This window comes from Wyeomyia smithii, chromosome 3 (genome assembly GCF_029784165.1).
Source record: "Wyeomyia smithii strain HCP4-BCI-WySm-NY-G18 chromosome 3, ASM2978416v1, whole genome shotgun sequence".
Lineage (NCBI taxonomy): Eukaryota > Metazoa > Arthropoda > Insecta > Diptera > Culicidae > Wyeomyia > Wyeomyia smithii.
The window spans coordinates 111,934,707-111,949,658 of record NC_073696.1 but is presented as its reverse complement, the minus strand read 5'-3'; the positions used below and the strand labels follow the sequence as shown (position 1 = coordinate 111,949,658).

Sequence of the window (14,952 nt, the reverse complement as noted above, 5' to 3'; positions counted from 1 at the left end):
ATTCTTCGATTTTTAAAAGAAGAATAAAAATTCGCTCTAAATCGCTACAATGACATCTGGTCTCGAGGTACGATGCTGGCCTAACAAGCCGTAGGTTCGAGTCTCGGCTCAGGAGAGACTGTTAGTGTCAGTAGGATCGTAGCGCTAGCCCCGCAATTGTCCTGTACACTCAACAGTTGGCTGCGAAGTATGTGTATAATAAACAGAAGGTCGAGTTCCGATACGGAATGTAGCACCAAGGCTTTGCTTTGATTGATATTTGGTATATGGGCGAACTGTCATTGTAGCGATTTCGAACAGTTTTAGTTCGTGATTTGAAAAGCGAAGAACAACGAAAGAATGTTTTTTTAGTCACGCTTTACGTAGAAAATGCAGATCTTTCAGATGATATAAAAAACTGATATAGCCAGAGCCGGATTTACGATTGTGGGGGCCCGGGGCCCAGTTTACAGTGGGGGCCCCAGAATAAAACAAACCCGTTTTTTTATCGTACGAGTTAAAAACACTTATTTCTCATTGAAAAGTTACCAAAAATTTGCTAGATTTTTTACTTACGAGTTTTTTTTTTTGCAGAGAACTTATTGATTGAATAATCAACATTCAGCTCCTTCAGAATATTGTACTCTCAACTTAACAATGCTAAGTTTGACAGCCTTTCACTCTTCAAAGTCGTACGCAACCTATTTTTAATCAGTTTCATCTTCGATAAAGACCTTTCTCCAGTTGCGTTTGAGATCATTAGGCTCAAATAAATAAATGTATGCAACTGCTCGAAATCCGGAATTTTTTTCTTGATATCTGAAAAATAAAAACCTACTGCAATTCGAAAAAAATGCGATCCGCAAGCAAAAATTTGCACACAATTTGAGAAAGACTGCGCAAATATAAGGCTACGCTGGCAATAATCTACAGAACCTAGGAAAAAACTACACACTTCTGCAGGTCAATAAAATCTGCACACGGACTCTAAAAATCTGCATTTTGCAATGCAAATCTAGTATCCCTGATTCGGACAGGTAAACTTATTTTCGGAATCAACAGCAATGTATTAAAAAAACTTGTGGATTATCTTCTTTCCTGCTTGACCTCCCATGCGCGCTGGTTCGATTCAAATGGTGTGTTAATGTGTGTCATTCCAAGAGAATCGAAGGTGAAATCTTATGGATGTGGTTGTGATATTGGCGCTCGCGAAAAAATAACACTGAAGGAAAGTTTCAGATTGAAATGGTCTGTTCAAATTTTCTTACTGTAAATTGAACTTTTGATTGAATCTCATTTTTGAAAGAGAAAAGAACTTTTTCTCGTTTTGTGGGGGCCCCAAAAATGTGGGGGCCCGGGGCCCGGGCCCCCTGGGCCCCCCCTTAAATCCGGCTCTGGATATAGCTAAACAACCCAATTAAATCTATCCGCCATTTCCGCTCGTGGAAACTGGATGTCTACCATTTATATAGTTACTTGGGTTTTATTCCATGCAAATTTCTTTTAAAACAGTCTGGCATCGCTGGTTTTTATGCTTATTTCATACCTTTCATTCGCCTTCCTTCTTTCATTTACGCTCACTCAACATCGGCGCACTCGGAGTCAGCTCGTGTCGCGGTCGCCGTCGCGGTAGGTCGGTATTTGGATGCAGCAGGCAAAGGCTTTGTAATTTTTTTTGTAGGAGTGTGTTGAAAATGTGTAAATATTTTTTCACTGCTGCTGCTACAAATCGAAAAGGAAAAGCTACATTTGCGATCGCTGATCTCTGTTTGGTGCATGGTGGTGTCTAATCGTTATACAACGATGCTGTAAACACAAGCCGTAGTTATAATTTAATTTTGCTCGAAAATCTACATCCGCGAGTGTCCCGGTTAAGTAGCTAGACGTAAACTTGGGTAGAATCATTTTGGATATAAAAGTGAAACAAATGAAATGTTCTGAGCAAAACTTAAAAAATCATTGAACAGATTTTGACGGATTGTCCTAGGATTCCTGATGCAGGGAAAATCTCAGAATGCAAAGCTACCCGTGTGGATAAACTAACATTCGCCGGAGTTCCCCTGCGAAAAAAATCTAATTCAACAAACTTACCAGTAACGAAATAAGGAATGTTGGTAAGGATGTTTTACACATCCTGCCGGAATATGACTCGGGCCAAGAATTTTGCTCTGCTGGTGCTGTGTTTGCTGATTGCTGGAATTTTAATATTTAATACCTCCTCTGCCTCCTCGGGTAAGTTGTTTCGCTAATTATTCCTTGTGACCTGGGGTGCGCACAGTTCCATTTACATTTTGTCAATAGGATTGAAACTGTGCATAGTGATGTTTGAAATGTACATAAAATGAGCTTTACGTACCATCCGAAAATAATAGAATTCCAGAATCAGGTTTAAGATAAAAGAAGAAAAATTATAGGTAAATTGAGCATTTTCGGTATGCGTGTTTAGGTTTTCATTTTTTTCTCAGCTTTAACAATTAACACACTAATTTTAATGATTTTTTTTAATGGACGAACATTCCGTCTGTGAATATTTTAGACTCATTGTTTTCTTCATCCAATCAATTTATCATCATTTCATCTCATCTTGTGCTGAATCGGAGAACATTAAAACACTGCGCAACAAACTGAAATCCACAACTATTTGTAAGCAAACAACACATTTTGTTTAGATTTTAGCAGTAGGTGGGAGTAGGAGAATAGACAACCATTTTTTTGTGGTTGTCTTGTATGTTGCTTGCTTACTACGAGTGGAATCACTTTATTTGAATTGTGTAAAGCCTGTATTCTTATATTTATGTTATCACGAAATTATGAAAACGTGACTAAGAAAAAACTTTCTTGTTTCTAAAATTATGGCTCATTTTACTGTATTACATTAACTGCAGTAATGCTTTTTTCTTGCGTGTTCACATCAGTGTCCGTCCAGAACTTGATCTATTGTGATATTGCCTGGGTGTCCTCAGTATTCTGCACTTCATATTATTTTGCAATATCACTAATGGGAGTAAGCGACATGTTTATGATTATTTTATCCTCTCTTTTAAAAGCTTACAGTATCTTCACTTGTTATAATTCACTCTAGTGAATCCTTGTTATGTATTAGCCAGTACAGTAATTATAAAAATCTCTTGATTTATCATCAAAGTGTTGTAGAATTTAGCGTGAAAAGGGGGTTTATTAGAAGCCTTAGAATAAATCATTTGACACTGAATGGCCTGATTTTACTAAGATTCGATCCTACGACAGCACGAATAATAACTACCGTGAGGCGCCCTAATTCTGCGCGGCTCTTAATTCTGCGCACTTCGTATCAAAATGTTGATGCCGTTTAGTAAAAAAGGACACAAAAGCAGAAAGTTAATTGTTAATGTATAGAAAATCACTTTTAAAGATCCTTTTTGAAAATCTGCTCTAAGTTGATAATTTTCAACATTTTAATTAGGAGTATAGTAATTACATATATAGTAATTTATAAGACTATGCATAACGAATAAAGAGTAAAACGGCTTTTTCTTGAAAAGTGAAAACTATATCGAAGTTATTGTTCAGTGCGATCTGATTTGTTAATTTTATTTGATAGGAACTGATGTCTAGATTGAAGCTAAATTTTAACAGATTCCGCTTAAACTCGATCAATGGTTTTGTGGCAACCTTTTCGAATTTAAGAAAGTTTGTGAATGTAGAGACTATGTCTAAAAAGCATCTTTGCCAAATTTTCTTGACTAAACGATTCCTTGAGCAGCGCCGATTTTTCCAAATTTTTGTCACTTAATATTTGTCACTTTTTGACAGATAAAAATTTGGTCAAAGATAATTATTTGTCACTCTCCAATTTTAACATGGGGCAAACACGGGCAAACAACAACCATGATGTCAAATATATTTGACCATTATGTCAGAAGGTCAAATATTTGACCATTAGACAAAGAGTGTACTACAGGCTTTAAACGTTCACTGCATTGAACAGTGGGATTGTCTGGATCGATTTCATCACTATTAGTTGCATTTGAAAGTATCCGTTGAGTAAATGATCTTTTTGATATAACAGTTTAAAAGAAGTTCGAAATTTATGTTAACCAACCGACTTTTTCAACGTAGGGTTTATTGATTGAAATGTGTTTTTTTTTTACTTTTTAAGTTTCGTTCAATGAAAAGTCTATGAATATTATAAACAATATTTTTTCTACTATTTTTACTATCTTTCTGCTATTTTTTAGCTGCAAACATCTGAGAGTTTGGCGCGCATTTCTAGCCTCATTATTTGTTTTCAACCTACAAAGTATTCTGTTTTCGGCAGTCGCTGAAGCTTCTATGCAGGCTTGAACAATTACGAAGGCACAATCAAATGTTGAGATAATCTATTCTATAGGTACTTTATTGACGTCTCAAGGTTTTCTTTGAGGTGTAAATTTGTTAGTCTGGGTTAAGTAAATACTGACAAAGATTTCGAATTCATACGTTGTTGTATAGAGCACTTTAATAAATTTCTATGTGGAAAGCCATTTCACCGAATAAGTTTCCATAATTCATTGTTTTAATTTAATTTTATTTGTTTACTATGCGATGAAAATTACACGCCAAGTCATATATTTGTAATTTGTTGTTTGATATATTATGTATTGGGCATAAAATTAGAATACAAGAAATAAACTATCTTTCGATAAAATCAAATAAATCAAAAATTCATCGTTTTTGCCCTACAATAAATCTTCAGGCTCTTCATATTTACGCTTTCGTGCACAAGTACTTGTAGACAAGAGATACTCAATACAAATTCATAAGTAGCATGTTATACAATTTGTAAATAGAGATAACGCAAATCAATATAAACCTCTGTTTATGTTGAAGTGGCTATTTTGCTATCACAGATTAGTCGTTCGTCAACGTACATAACATTGTCATCATTATCGTAATGACTGAGATTTGAATGATTGCCTTATTATTATTTCATTCTGTATAGATGCAGCGCGGGTTACTCGTGTGCTTTATTTAATACTTCCTCGCTGACGCAATAAATCGCGTATGGTAATTTTATTCAAACTTTTCTCTAATTTGAACTGCATTATTCCTCCACTCGAACATCACGAAATGCTTCAATTAGCGTTCCTCTAAAACTCAGTTATTTTTGAATATACTCTTTTTGCAGATGACACCAACAAAGAATACTCGATGGTAGCCGAGAACGACAGCATGGTGGTTTGCTTCGAAAATTTCGACGACACTCGTAAGCTAATCTTTGATGCCGGCTATAATGATGTGGATCAGGATGCGTCCTCGGATACAGTCATCTACTTTGTTACACCGACTTACCCTCGACGAGAGCAGGCGGCCGAAATTACTCGTCTCGGTCAGACGCTAATGCATGTGCCAAATTTGCACTGGATTGTGGCGGACGATACCGAAAGCTGCAATCCTTTCCTGAATCAACTGTTGAAAAAATTTGGTACTTCTCGATGATATTCGAACTAATAGAGGAAAGTCTAACAATCGTTGTTTCAATATTTTCAGGCATACCGTACACTCACATCGCTAGTCCGATGCCAGTGTTTTATCGCACTAGAAAACTTGTCCCTCGTGGTGTGGCAAACCGACGCGCTGCTTTATCTTGGATACGTAACAATAATAAGAAAACGGGTGTTCTTTATTTCGGTGATGATGATAACACCTTCGATTTGAAGCTGTTCAGTGAGATTCGAACAACTAAAAAAGTTTCCATGTTCCCAGTTGGCCTAATTGGCGATTATGCTGTCAGTACACCTATTGTATCAAATGTGAGTATACTGATTCTTTAAGTCGTAATTGTTAAATTTCTGAAGTGGTAATTTTTAGGGTAAAGTACAGGGTTTCTTTGATTCTTGGCCGGCAAAAAGAAAGTGGCCTGTGGATATGGCTGGCTTCGCAGTAAATCTAGAATATATGGCGCTTAGTTCGAACGTCACGATGCCATACAAGGCCGGCTACGAGGAGGATGAGTTTCTCAAAAGTATCGGTCTTAAAATGCAAGATATCGAACCTAAAGCAAATAATTGTACGGAAATTCTCGTCTGGCACACCCAAACCAAGAACAATAAACCACCAAAGATACGTATTAGTAGCGGAGCCTTGCAAAATGATAAAGTAAACCTAGGGACACTTCTCAGGCAGCTCGAGTCAATGGGTGTGAGTCATATCAGTCAGTCTGAAGGTGAGTAGCGTTAGAATATTAGGTAGACAAACAAAAATGGCACCGTCTGATAACATAATTGTTACGTATCATTTGTACAAGCTAATTTGGGCGACTCACGTGATAATATTGTGTACATTCGAGGTTTATGAGCTGTAATTCAGGACTTTCCACCAGACGGCTAGATAAAGTTTACCAGACAAAATCGACGGCATTAAACGATAACATAACGAGTGGTTCTAGATTATCAATTTTTATGTATGGCGGGCTGCATACAAAGAGTCGAAGTTTCATGAATCAATGTTTTGTCTGAGAGGAATATCGTTTTGATTAGGTCATTGAGTTCGTCAACTTTTTCCAATAGGGTTTGACAACAGAAAAGACATGTTCTCATTTGATAATAACAATAAATAAAATCTACTAATACTAATTTTTCGACTTGATTGGTTAATAAAGCGCAAATAAAGTGCACAGTGTCCACTTTAGTGCACTTCTAGCGATCCACTGAATAATAGATTAATGCAATTTGCTTTGCTATATTTTATTAAAAAATCACAAGAAGGTTGTATGCAAAGCCACGACCGCAAGGTTGAAGTAGGATACTTTTACAAGAAAGATAACCCGGCTGCTTGCGTGTCAGTTGGCAGTATCGTAATTTCTTTTTGTCTGATATTTTGAATGAAGTTTATTGAATATTTTTAAATTTTGTGCAAATGAGACGTTGAAGTGCTGCCGAATTGTAATATGCACATTTAATACGACATCATTAAACGGGAACGGAACAAAGGCTACGGTTATGCAGAACGCGAATGCCGGCGCGATGCGATTCGCCTTACCGTGGTGAAATGTACAGCTCTTTTTAAGGCGAAGTAGAGCTATACATTTCAACAGATTTCGTCTTGCCGAATCGCATCGCGCCGTTATTTGCGTTCTGCATGACCGTAGCCAAACACTAAGCGACGCAAACACGCAATAATAGTCAGAGTATGCATGTAGATGAAGATAATTAACTTTGGATTATAGCGCAAAACGAGAAAATATTAACTCTTCAAATAATCAATTGTGTTCTTCAAATTTCAGTTGTTCAATTTAATATCCGATAAAATGTTTGTTTATTATCTGATGAAGCTCTTATATAGGCCAAATGATGCATTCCCAATTTACTAGGTCCATAACTCTGCCGACCGTGCTTGGGAAAGCGCGGTATAACGACCAATCAGAGGTCGAATTTTGTGTTTTGACAAGGCTTAAGAGTTTTCAATAATACAATAGTTCGAATGATAAAATTGCAATTTCATGCATTTGGTAGGAATCTTAGAAGATTTTCTAATCGATTGCTGCAAAAACGAAGGAAATCCATCGAAAACTAACCGATTTATTAGCATTTGAAATTTTTCTCACTTTTTTCAGTTTTAGATTTTCATTTCACATCCCTATGTAGCCGAACTTCCTGAGAGAAGTATTCTAATTCAAAATTAAATCTTCATTAATTCATTTGTTGTCCTTATAAGGACAATTGTTCAATTTATCATAGGATGTAGTGTTTATCTTACATCTCTGTGTTACCTTGATAGTGAGGACTAAGGCGCACGGTCAACACAGTGAGAAAGGTGTTTTCACATTGAAAACTAGACACGGCTTGTTGGCAAATGCATCTACCGCTAATACCACCGCTATAATACGAAAGCGCGTCGTTTCATGTGGGGAATATCAACAACGAAAAATGACGCGTGTCTAAGCATAACCCGAACTGTTTCGCCGTGCTGCTGCCATTTATCTTTACTTCGGCCTCAGGGAAGTATCGGCTGCATCTGCATCTACCGCTGAGGCTGTCACTATACTGCTATTGGTACCGAAAGCTATTAACTCTTCAAATAAGTGTTTTATTTGTTCTCAAAAGAACAATTGTTCAATTCAAAATCGGATTTACGCAATCGCATCTCTGTAATATTACCGACAATAATATTCTTCTGAACAAAATGATACAACTTTCCCATTAGGCCTCTGCCATAATAGACGCGAAAAGCGACGCGAACCGATTCGCTCGGCTGTAGGTTAATGTTCAGCCATCAGTAGAGCTGTACACTAACCTACGGCCGAGCGTATCGGTTCGCGCCGCTTTTCGTGTCTACTATGGCAGAGGCCTTAGAGAAAGTTGCTGGCTGATGTATTCACTTCATGCAAGCCTGCTGCTGATGCTTCCCGCTACCACGCTGAAACAGCATTTTAGTGAAGGGAGTGTCGTTGCATCAGCCGACCCTGCTACTATCGATGCTGATATACCCGCTGCAACAGCTACGCTATGCATAGCCATGCCACAGTTGTGGCCGCTATACGCTGGCCCAACTGCTGAGCAACTGCAACGCTATCCGCAGCCATGCCACAGTTGTGGCCGCTATCCGCTATCGATGGTACCCACTGCTCGCTTCCGCTGCTGCTAAGGGAGGACTGCTGTCGTCGCTGTTCAGAACTATTTTGAGCGGCTTCGACTAAAACAGGCTCTTATATAGGGATGAAAATAAGAATGAATTATTTTACGTACGTGGTGGAATGATATAACTTGAAAAATATGTGTCACTTCATTCCGGCTCAGAGCGATCATTTGATACGCTCCACCTCTTTTTTCAGTTTCTAAAGTTTTTCCTCAGTTTCGTAGCACGGATGCACAAAAATGATTTCTTGTCGAGCCGGACCGATAGCACTCTCATTGAAGCAACAAAATAGCATGTTTTGTGCCGTGTTGTGCAGCTTGGTTGAAGAAAATGTTCCCGTCCCCGTGTCGCATGTAAGCAGATTATTGCGTTCAGTAGACAGTAGATAGTGTATCCAGCGAATAAACACCGATGGTGCTCTCACACACGCAACGGTTTTAACCCGTATCTTATTGCGGTTTGTAACATCAAGCGATTTCGTTTGCTCGCTGTTGCGTGTTGCATCATGTTGCAACTTGGCAGCTGGGAGACGACGAAATTCTGTTTATGCTGATTGATTGAATCGACTACATATTAGCTCTGCATAGTCGAACTAAATGCTTTTGTGAATGCGTACTAACAGGACAGTTTGTTATTCAATGTCGGTTATGCTGATCGCAGCCTTTGCGCTGCCCCTACAGTAGGGGGTTTACTAAATAAAGTGAAAGTAAAACTTAGACAACTACAACAGAATTTGATTGCATCCCGCACAGAATGTCTGCTTGTGTTGATGCCAGAAAATTATTAACCTTCAATTATTTTTTATTTGCCTTGAAAAAAGCATGTTGCGGTTCAAAATCGGTTGCTAATTACAATCTTTGAGCTGCCCTAACATTGGGGGAATTAAGATACACGGACAACATGCACTGTGGAAGCTATTTCACATTCAGTAAATTAGACGGGTGCGACAAATTTGAATTGCTAGGATGCAACACAGAATGCTCGCTTGCGTTGACAAGAATTATTAACTTTCAATGACTTGTTTATTTGCCTTGAAAAAGGCATTTTGATTTCCAAAATTGGATTTCCTGATGGCAATCTTCATGCTGCCCCAACACGGGGGGAATAATGGCTGTCTGGCGACACACGCTGAGAAAAACCGCGCTGCTCCTGAGACGTGTCGACCAACCACAGAGCTAGTGCTGCTGCTAAGGAAGGACGACTGCTGTTGTCGCTGTCTAGAACTATTATTAGCGGCTCCGGCTGAAACAGGCTCTTATATAGGCCAAATAGCATGTATATAGGCCAGCATAGCATGTCAATTGCAAGGTATATGATCCTGTCGACCGTGCTTGGGAAGCAAGCATATAACGACCAATCAGAGGTCGAATTTTTCGTTTTGACAAGGCTTGACTATTTTCAATAGTACAATAGTGTGAATAATAAAATTACAATTATCTTATTTCGGGAAGAATCTTAGAAGATTTTCCAATCTATTGCTGCAAGAACGATGGAAATCCATCGAATACTAACCGATTTAGTAGAATTTGAAATTGGACATATTTTTCACTTTTTTCGGTTTAAGATTTTCATTTCACATCCCTATGTAGCCGAACTTCCTGAGAGAAGTATTCTACTTCAAAAGAGAAGAATAGACATCAACATCAAATTTCATAGCTTTCATTGTCGTCATATTTGGTTTTGTAAAAGCTTATATAGATACCTATGGTGATTATCTTCAAAAATTGAAGGATTACTAATCTAGTAGCATAAGTTAAAAATAGTTTTAAGTAGTACATACGTGTGTAACATTTTTTCATATTTTTAACAAACGTTTCTTTGTTTTCAGGCACCGCAGCACAAATTACCAAGGATGGTAAATCGAAGTCATTACTCTCGTGGTTCAGTTAATTCTTCTCCTCGTGTTTTACAATAATTTACACAACTCGAACATATAGCGTCGAGCTGTAAGATGATATTAGAAACGGGCTTGTGTTTCAGCTCTGAGATCTTGAACATTGACATAAAAATCGAACAAATTTATAATACTACACTATTGATGGGCCGTTTCCCAACTGACTCATTAAGATTTAATTAAGTTATACTAAGTCGCACAGGAATACGCATCAGCAAAAGAGTACAACTCATCGTTGGCAAGGTGAACTGCGAGTTAAGCAAAGGTACCCAGTCTTGAGATTATTGCACAGCGCAGTTGCGACCAACTGAATGATAGATAAAACTAGTTATATCAGAATTGTTTGAAATTAATACTTACATAAAAGCGTTACGATTGGCAAATTATTAACTTAAACTACTGAAAGTTGCAGGTCATTTGGCATACAGTTGTTAGTAGTGTATCTCGATTGAATGGCTTGAAGTAAAGTTTTATACATAAAATGTTATATTTATGACTAGTTCGGCACTTTGTCAACAAATTTTAAAAAATATTCTGGCTAATATGTATATTTGCATTTTTTCAAATTGTTGAGGCTTTGGATGCATGGAACATTGCCAATTTTCATATTTATTTAGGCGTATTAGGCGTACATCGTTAAGAGATAATCGACGTAAACGCCGAGTTCCTGCGCGTATGTGTCGGCCGGGGGGATTAAAGCGGTTGTTTGTAACGCTTCGGTGTAAACGCGTATTCAGCCCGGGAGAGTTTTGCTGATATATGGACTTCCGGCGTGTGGTGATTTCGCGAAGTGAACCCAGATATTTCATCATATCTTTCTCATCTTCATCAACGTCAAGCCGGAGACTGCTCGCGCGTTGCATCTAAATTATTACATCGCAAATCGAAGTAGATTTCGTTCAGTCGATAAATATCATTTCAACCTCCGCGTCGATACCTTCCATGAGGTCGTATTATCTACAGATAGATCAACAACGCGCAATAGTTTTAGGTATAAAGAGCATCACCTTACGAGGAGATATACGGTAGTTTTAAGTTATCTCGGTTTAGTCAAAGGTCCTCGCGTACGTTTTATTGTTGCAGTATTACATTATCAAACTAAATAAGTTCGAATCACATTATGAATATCGTGGCGGATGTAATAAACTTGTAGGCGCGACACTTGTTCTGAAGAACCCGACATTCGAAATTAGCGCATCGTTTACCAAAACGAACCCTGCTGTATACCTTTTCCCTTTCTCCAACATCCCAGTGATTTCTCGTGGAAGTGCAGAGGTGTTCTCGGCTTCCAATAAAGCGAGTATCACGTCAACATATTCCTATACAAACTCCTTCTTTGACCTGCATTCGGATGCGGCCGGCGCTGGTATTGCCTAATATAAAGATTTAGGTCACCTGTTTTTACACATTGAGGATGCATGTTGGTCCCAAACATCATCTGTTGGTTTTTTTTGTGTAATTAGAGCTGATCTGGCAATAACGGAGTAGCAACCGCGGGCGGTCAATCATGCTCATGCTCATGCTCATGAATGGCTTGAAGTAAAGTTTTATTTCTACGTAAATATAAGAATGGAATAGTCAAAAATAAGAAACTCAAAAGGGCAGAATTTATAATTTCATTGCAACTCATGGTACTTCAAAATTGAAATGTAGACGTACGAAATCTATGTTGTTACAACTGTTACAAGTGATTTATTTTATTTGTTTTAGCTACTTTTTCTTTAAATTAAATTGGATTAAATCCTTACATTTCAGATAAACAGTCAATAGATTAATAATTCTACTCTATTTTCCTTTTTCTCATTCTTAGGTTTAAATATTTCGATTATATTGATTATTTATCAGGTTTTTAAAAATTTTGAAATTACTTCAAGCGTTGTTAGAATATTCTCGCTTAAAAATCTCTTCATTTTCCCCCATTTTCAGTAAATACTCGTAAATCAATGTGCTTATTTGTACATTATTTCAAACAAGCAAGCGGCTCGAAGAAATATGCCAAATGACCTAACACTGTGTATAGCTTAAGCAGCACATCACTCTGCAGAAAATTAGGCATCTCCTCGATTTAGTTCACTTACAGATTAGATACACTGCAACGCAAAGAACGAGTCCTCCCATGTGAAAGGTGAATGCATACAACTTATATTTTGAACAGTGGAGAAACTTCCAAGGTTTACATCGTATTTTTATTCGATTCACTGTGATATTAGTTTAGATTATCCAGGATGTCAAGGTGAATTTGGTTTAACTAGATTGAAACAATCTCTTAGTATCGTTTACGCTTCAGTTTTGCGCGACGTTTTAGTGTGATCAGTGATATAGAAAAACGACAGGAATCATCAATCAGTGCACAATACAATATTATAATTCACCAATATGGTTACCCAGAAACAATCGCCACTATTTAAAGCATCGTCAAACGCTGTTTATCGGCAGAAATTAGTCAGGAGTATAAACTTACGGTTATAGAAATGTTTATTGCTTTCTTTGAGTGCCAACTTTGGAATGCGACGCTATTCCACGCAAGCCACCAGCGCTGTAAATATGTTTAGATTTACTTTCCGTACCATAAAATCATGCTTAACACGGTGTATTGTAGATTGATCGTTATACCACTTTTCTTGAAATAATTCAGCTTGATTTCTCGATTGATTTTAATAGAAATACCTAGGCTTAGCTTTTAAATACCAATGCCAGATCTGAATATCATGTTCTTTTGAAAATTGACAGCATACAATAAAATAAAAATACGATTGTATATAAATTTTGTTTAGGTACATGTCCGAAAGTATTTAGAAAATAGGGTTACTCTCTAAATTTGTGTCCAACAACCAAAAAAAAAATTACATTAGCTTTTAACCGCTTCGCAGATGTCCTTCTTAGATGTACACACTAGGGATGTTACGAATGTCCGCATCCGCATCCGCATCGTACCATACGAATATTCAGAAAAAAACGGTACTTCGTCGCTTCCACTTATCCAGGAAGATGCTACGCCTGTAGTTTTTGCATTCACGATCTTGTAGGCGACCTTCGGAAATACATCGGCATCAAAGTCCGAATCCCGCGAAGGGTTTGAGTGTTGGCTTCAACCTTCGCTTGATGCTTCGTGCTATGGTTCACACTATAGCAGGCCGACCGGTGCACAGTGGTACGAGAACTCAAAAACGTGAACTTAATTCATTTGCTCTCCAAATAATGGTCATATTGACATACTATCTTCCGAAGATATCAAGTATATAAAAAGGCTCAAATCATGACAAAAAAATTAATTCGAAACTCAACCGCTAGTGGCGCTGCAGAATCTAACTTTTTAGCCTTACGTTTTAGAGAAATGGTGTCTTGAGCAGAGTTATAGATAAAATCATTACAAAAAACTTTGTCGAAGACACTTTTCTTCTAACTCTTCTTGTTTTGGATATAGAACGTCTCTTATTAGACTTGTTTTTAAAATTAGTTTTTCTCGAATATACGAAAAACTGTAACATTTAGAAGGTAATAATGTTCAACATATATTTGTATATCATTGAAACACACAACTTTGTAGAAGACACGAAATAGATAGCTTCCACACAAATCGAGTTATTGCCAAAAAACCTAAATTAATCCTAGCGGTCAGACCCAGCCTTTCTCATTCAAACTTATTTGTAAAAATAGAGTTACTTGAACGCTTCAATCCAATAAATGTGTATTCACTTTTTGGGTTCTAAAATAATGATGTTGTAATAGAAGTATAAAATATGAAATTTGACGTAATGTAAATGCTCAAGAAATAGCGAAATAAAAGAAATGACTCTTAATTTCGAAAAATTCAATCACGAGCGATACCGGGAACATTCAAATGGTACGATACCACATTTAAATTATATTGTGGCCACATATATTGATCAAAGCAGGTATAGTTTTAAATAGCCTTTGAATTTCTTTTCTTTCCATAACTTTCGAACCACATATCAAATTGTTATGAAGTTTGTTATTTGTAAGTTTGAGAGATGACTCGTTCGTATGACACTAGTTATGTTCAAATAAGTCGTGTAATCTTTGAGATAATAGAATTTCGTTGTTTTATTAACAATTTAATACATAACGGTTGCTCAGTTCGATTACAATCAAATGAAATGGGAACGTATAGGGCAGCCAAACTTTGAAACCACGTGTTCAATCATAATTCATCAGTTAACCCTTAACTAGTCCGTTCATCTGATAATACTATTGATCAAATCGGTTGTGTACATTCTGAGATAATGAAGTTTCGAGATTTTCACACTTCGGTACATTACAGACGAAGTTACAGTTCGATAACAGTAAAATTCAATAGGGTGTTATCAGTCAGCTAGACCTTTCATTTGACACTAATTTCGTGAAAATCGGTTCAGCCATCTATGAGAAAAGTGAGTAAGTTTATGTATTCTTCGGAATATGTTTCTTTTAATAGCTAAATTTCACATTTTTAACAAAACATAACAGGCAAAAAATCAATAGGG

At 37.2% G+C, this 14,952-nt stretch overlaps 1 protein-coding gene across 1 annotated transcript; it reads left to right on the top strand.

The window, feature by feature from the left end:
* Positions 1-1,558: 1,558 nt before the first annotated feature.
* On the top strand, positions 1,559-13,247 carry LOC129730317 (galactosylgalactosylxylosylprotein 3-beta-glucuronosyltransferase S). Its single transcript, XM_055689565.1, has 5 exons — positions 1,559-2,211; positions 5,126-5,422; positions 5,488-5,750; positions 5,809-6,163; positions 10,403-13,247. Exons 1-5 carry the CDS (start codon positions 2,088-2,090, stop codon positions 10,462-10,464), a joined length of 1,101 nt encoding a protein of 366 aa, XP_055545540.1. The 5' UTR covers positions 1,559-2,087; the 3' UTR covers positions 10,465-13,247.
* Positions 13,248-14,952: the final 1,705 nt, after the last annotated feature.

Bases quoted from the DNA above. Each gene is read 5' to 3' on its own strand.
- LOC129730317 (XM_055689565.1), top strand. From the start codon at position 2,088: ATGTTGGTAAGGATGTTTTACACATCCTGCCGGAATATGACTCGGGCC. The intron at 5,423-5,487 runs GTACTTCTCGAT...CAATATTTTCAG, and splicing joins TCAACTGTTGAAAAAATTTG to GCATACCGTACACTCACATC. The intron at 5,751-5,808 runs GTGAGTATACTG...GGTAATTTTTAG, and splicing joins GTACACCTATTGTATCAAAT to GGTAAAGTACAGGGTTTCTT.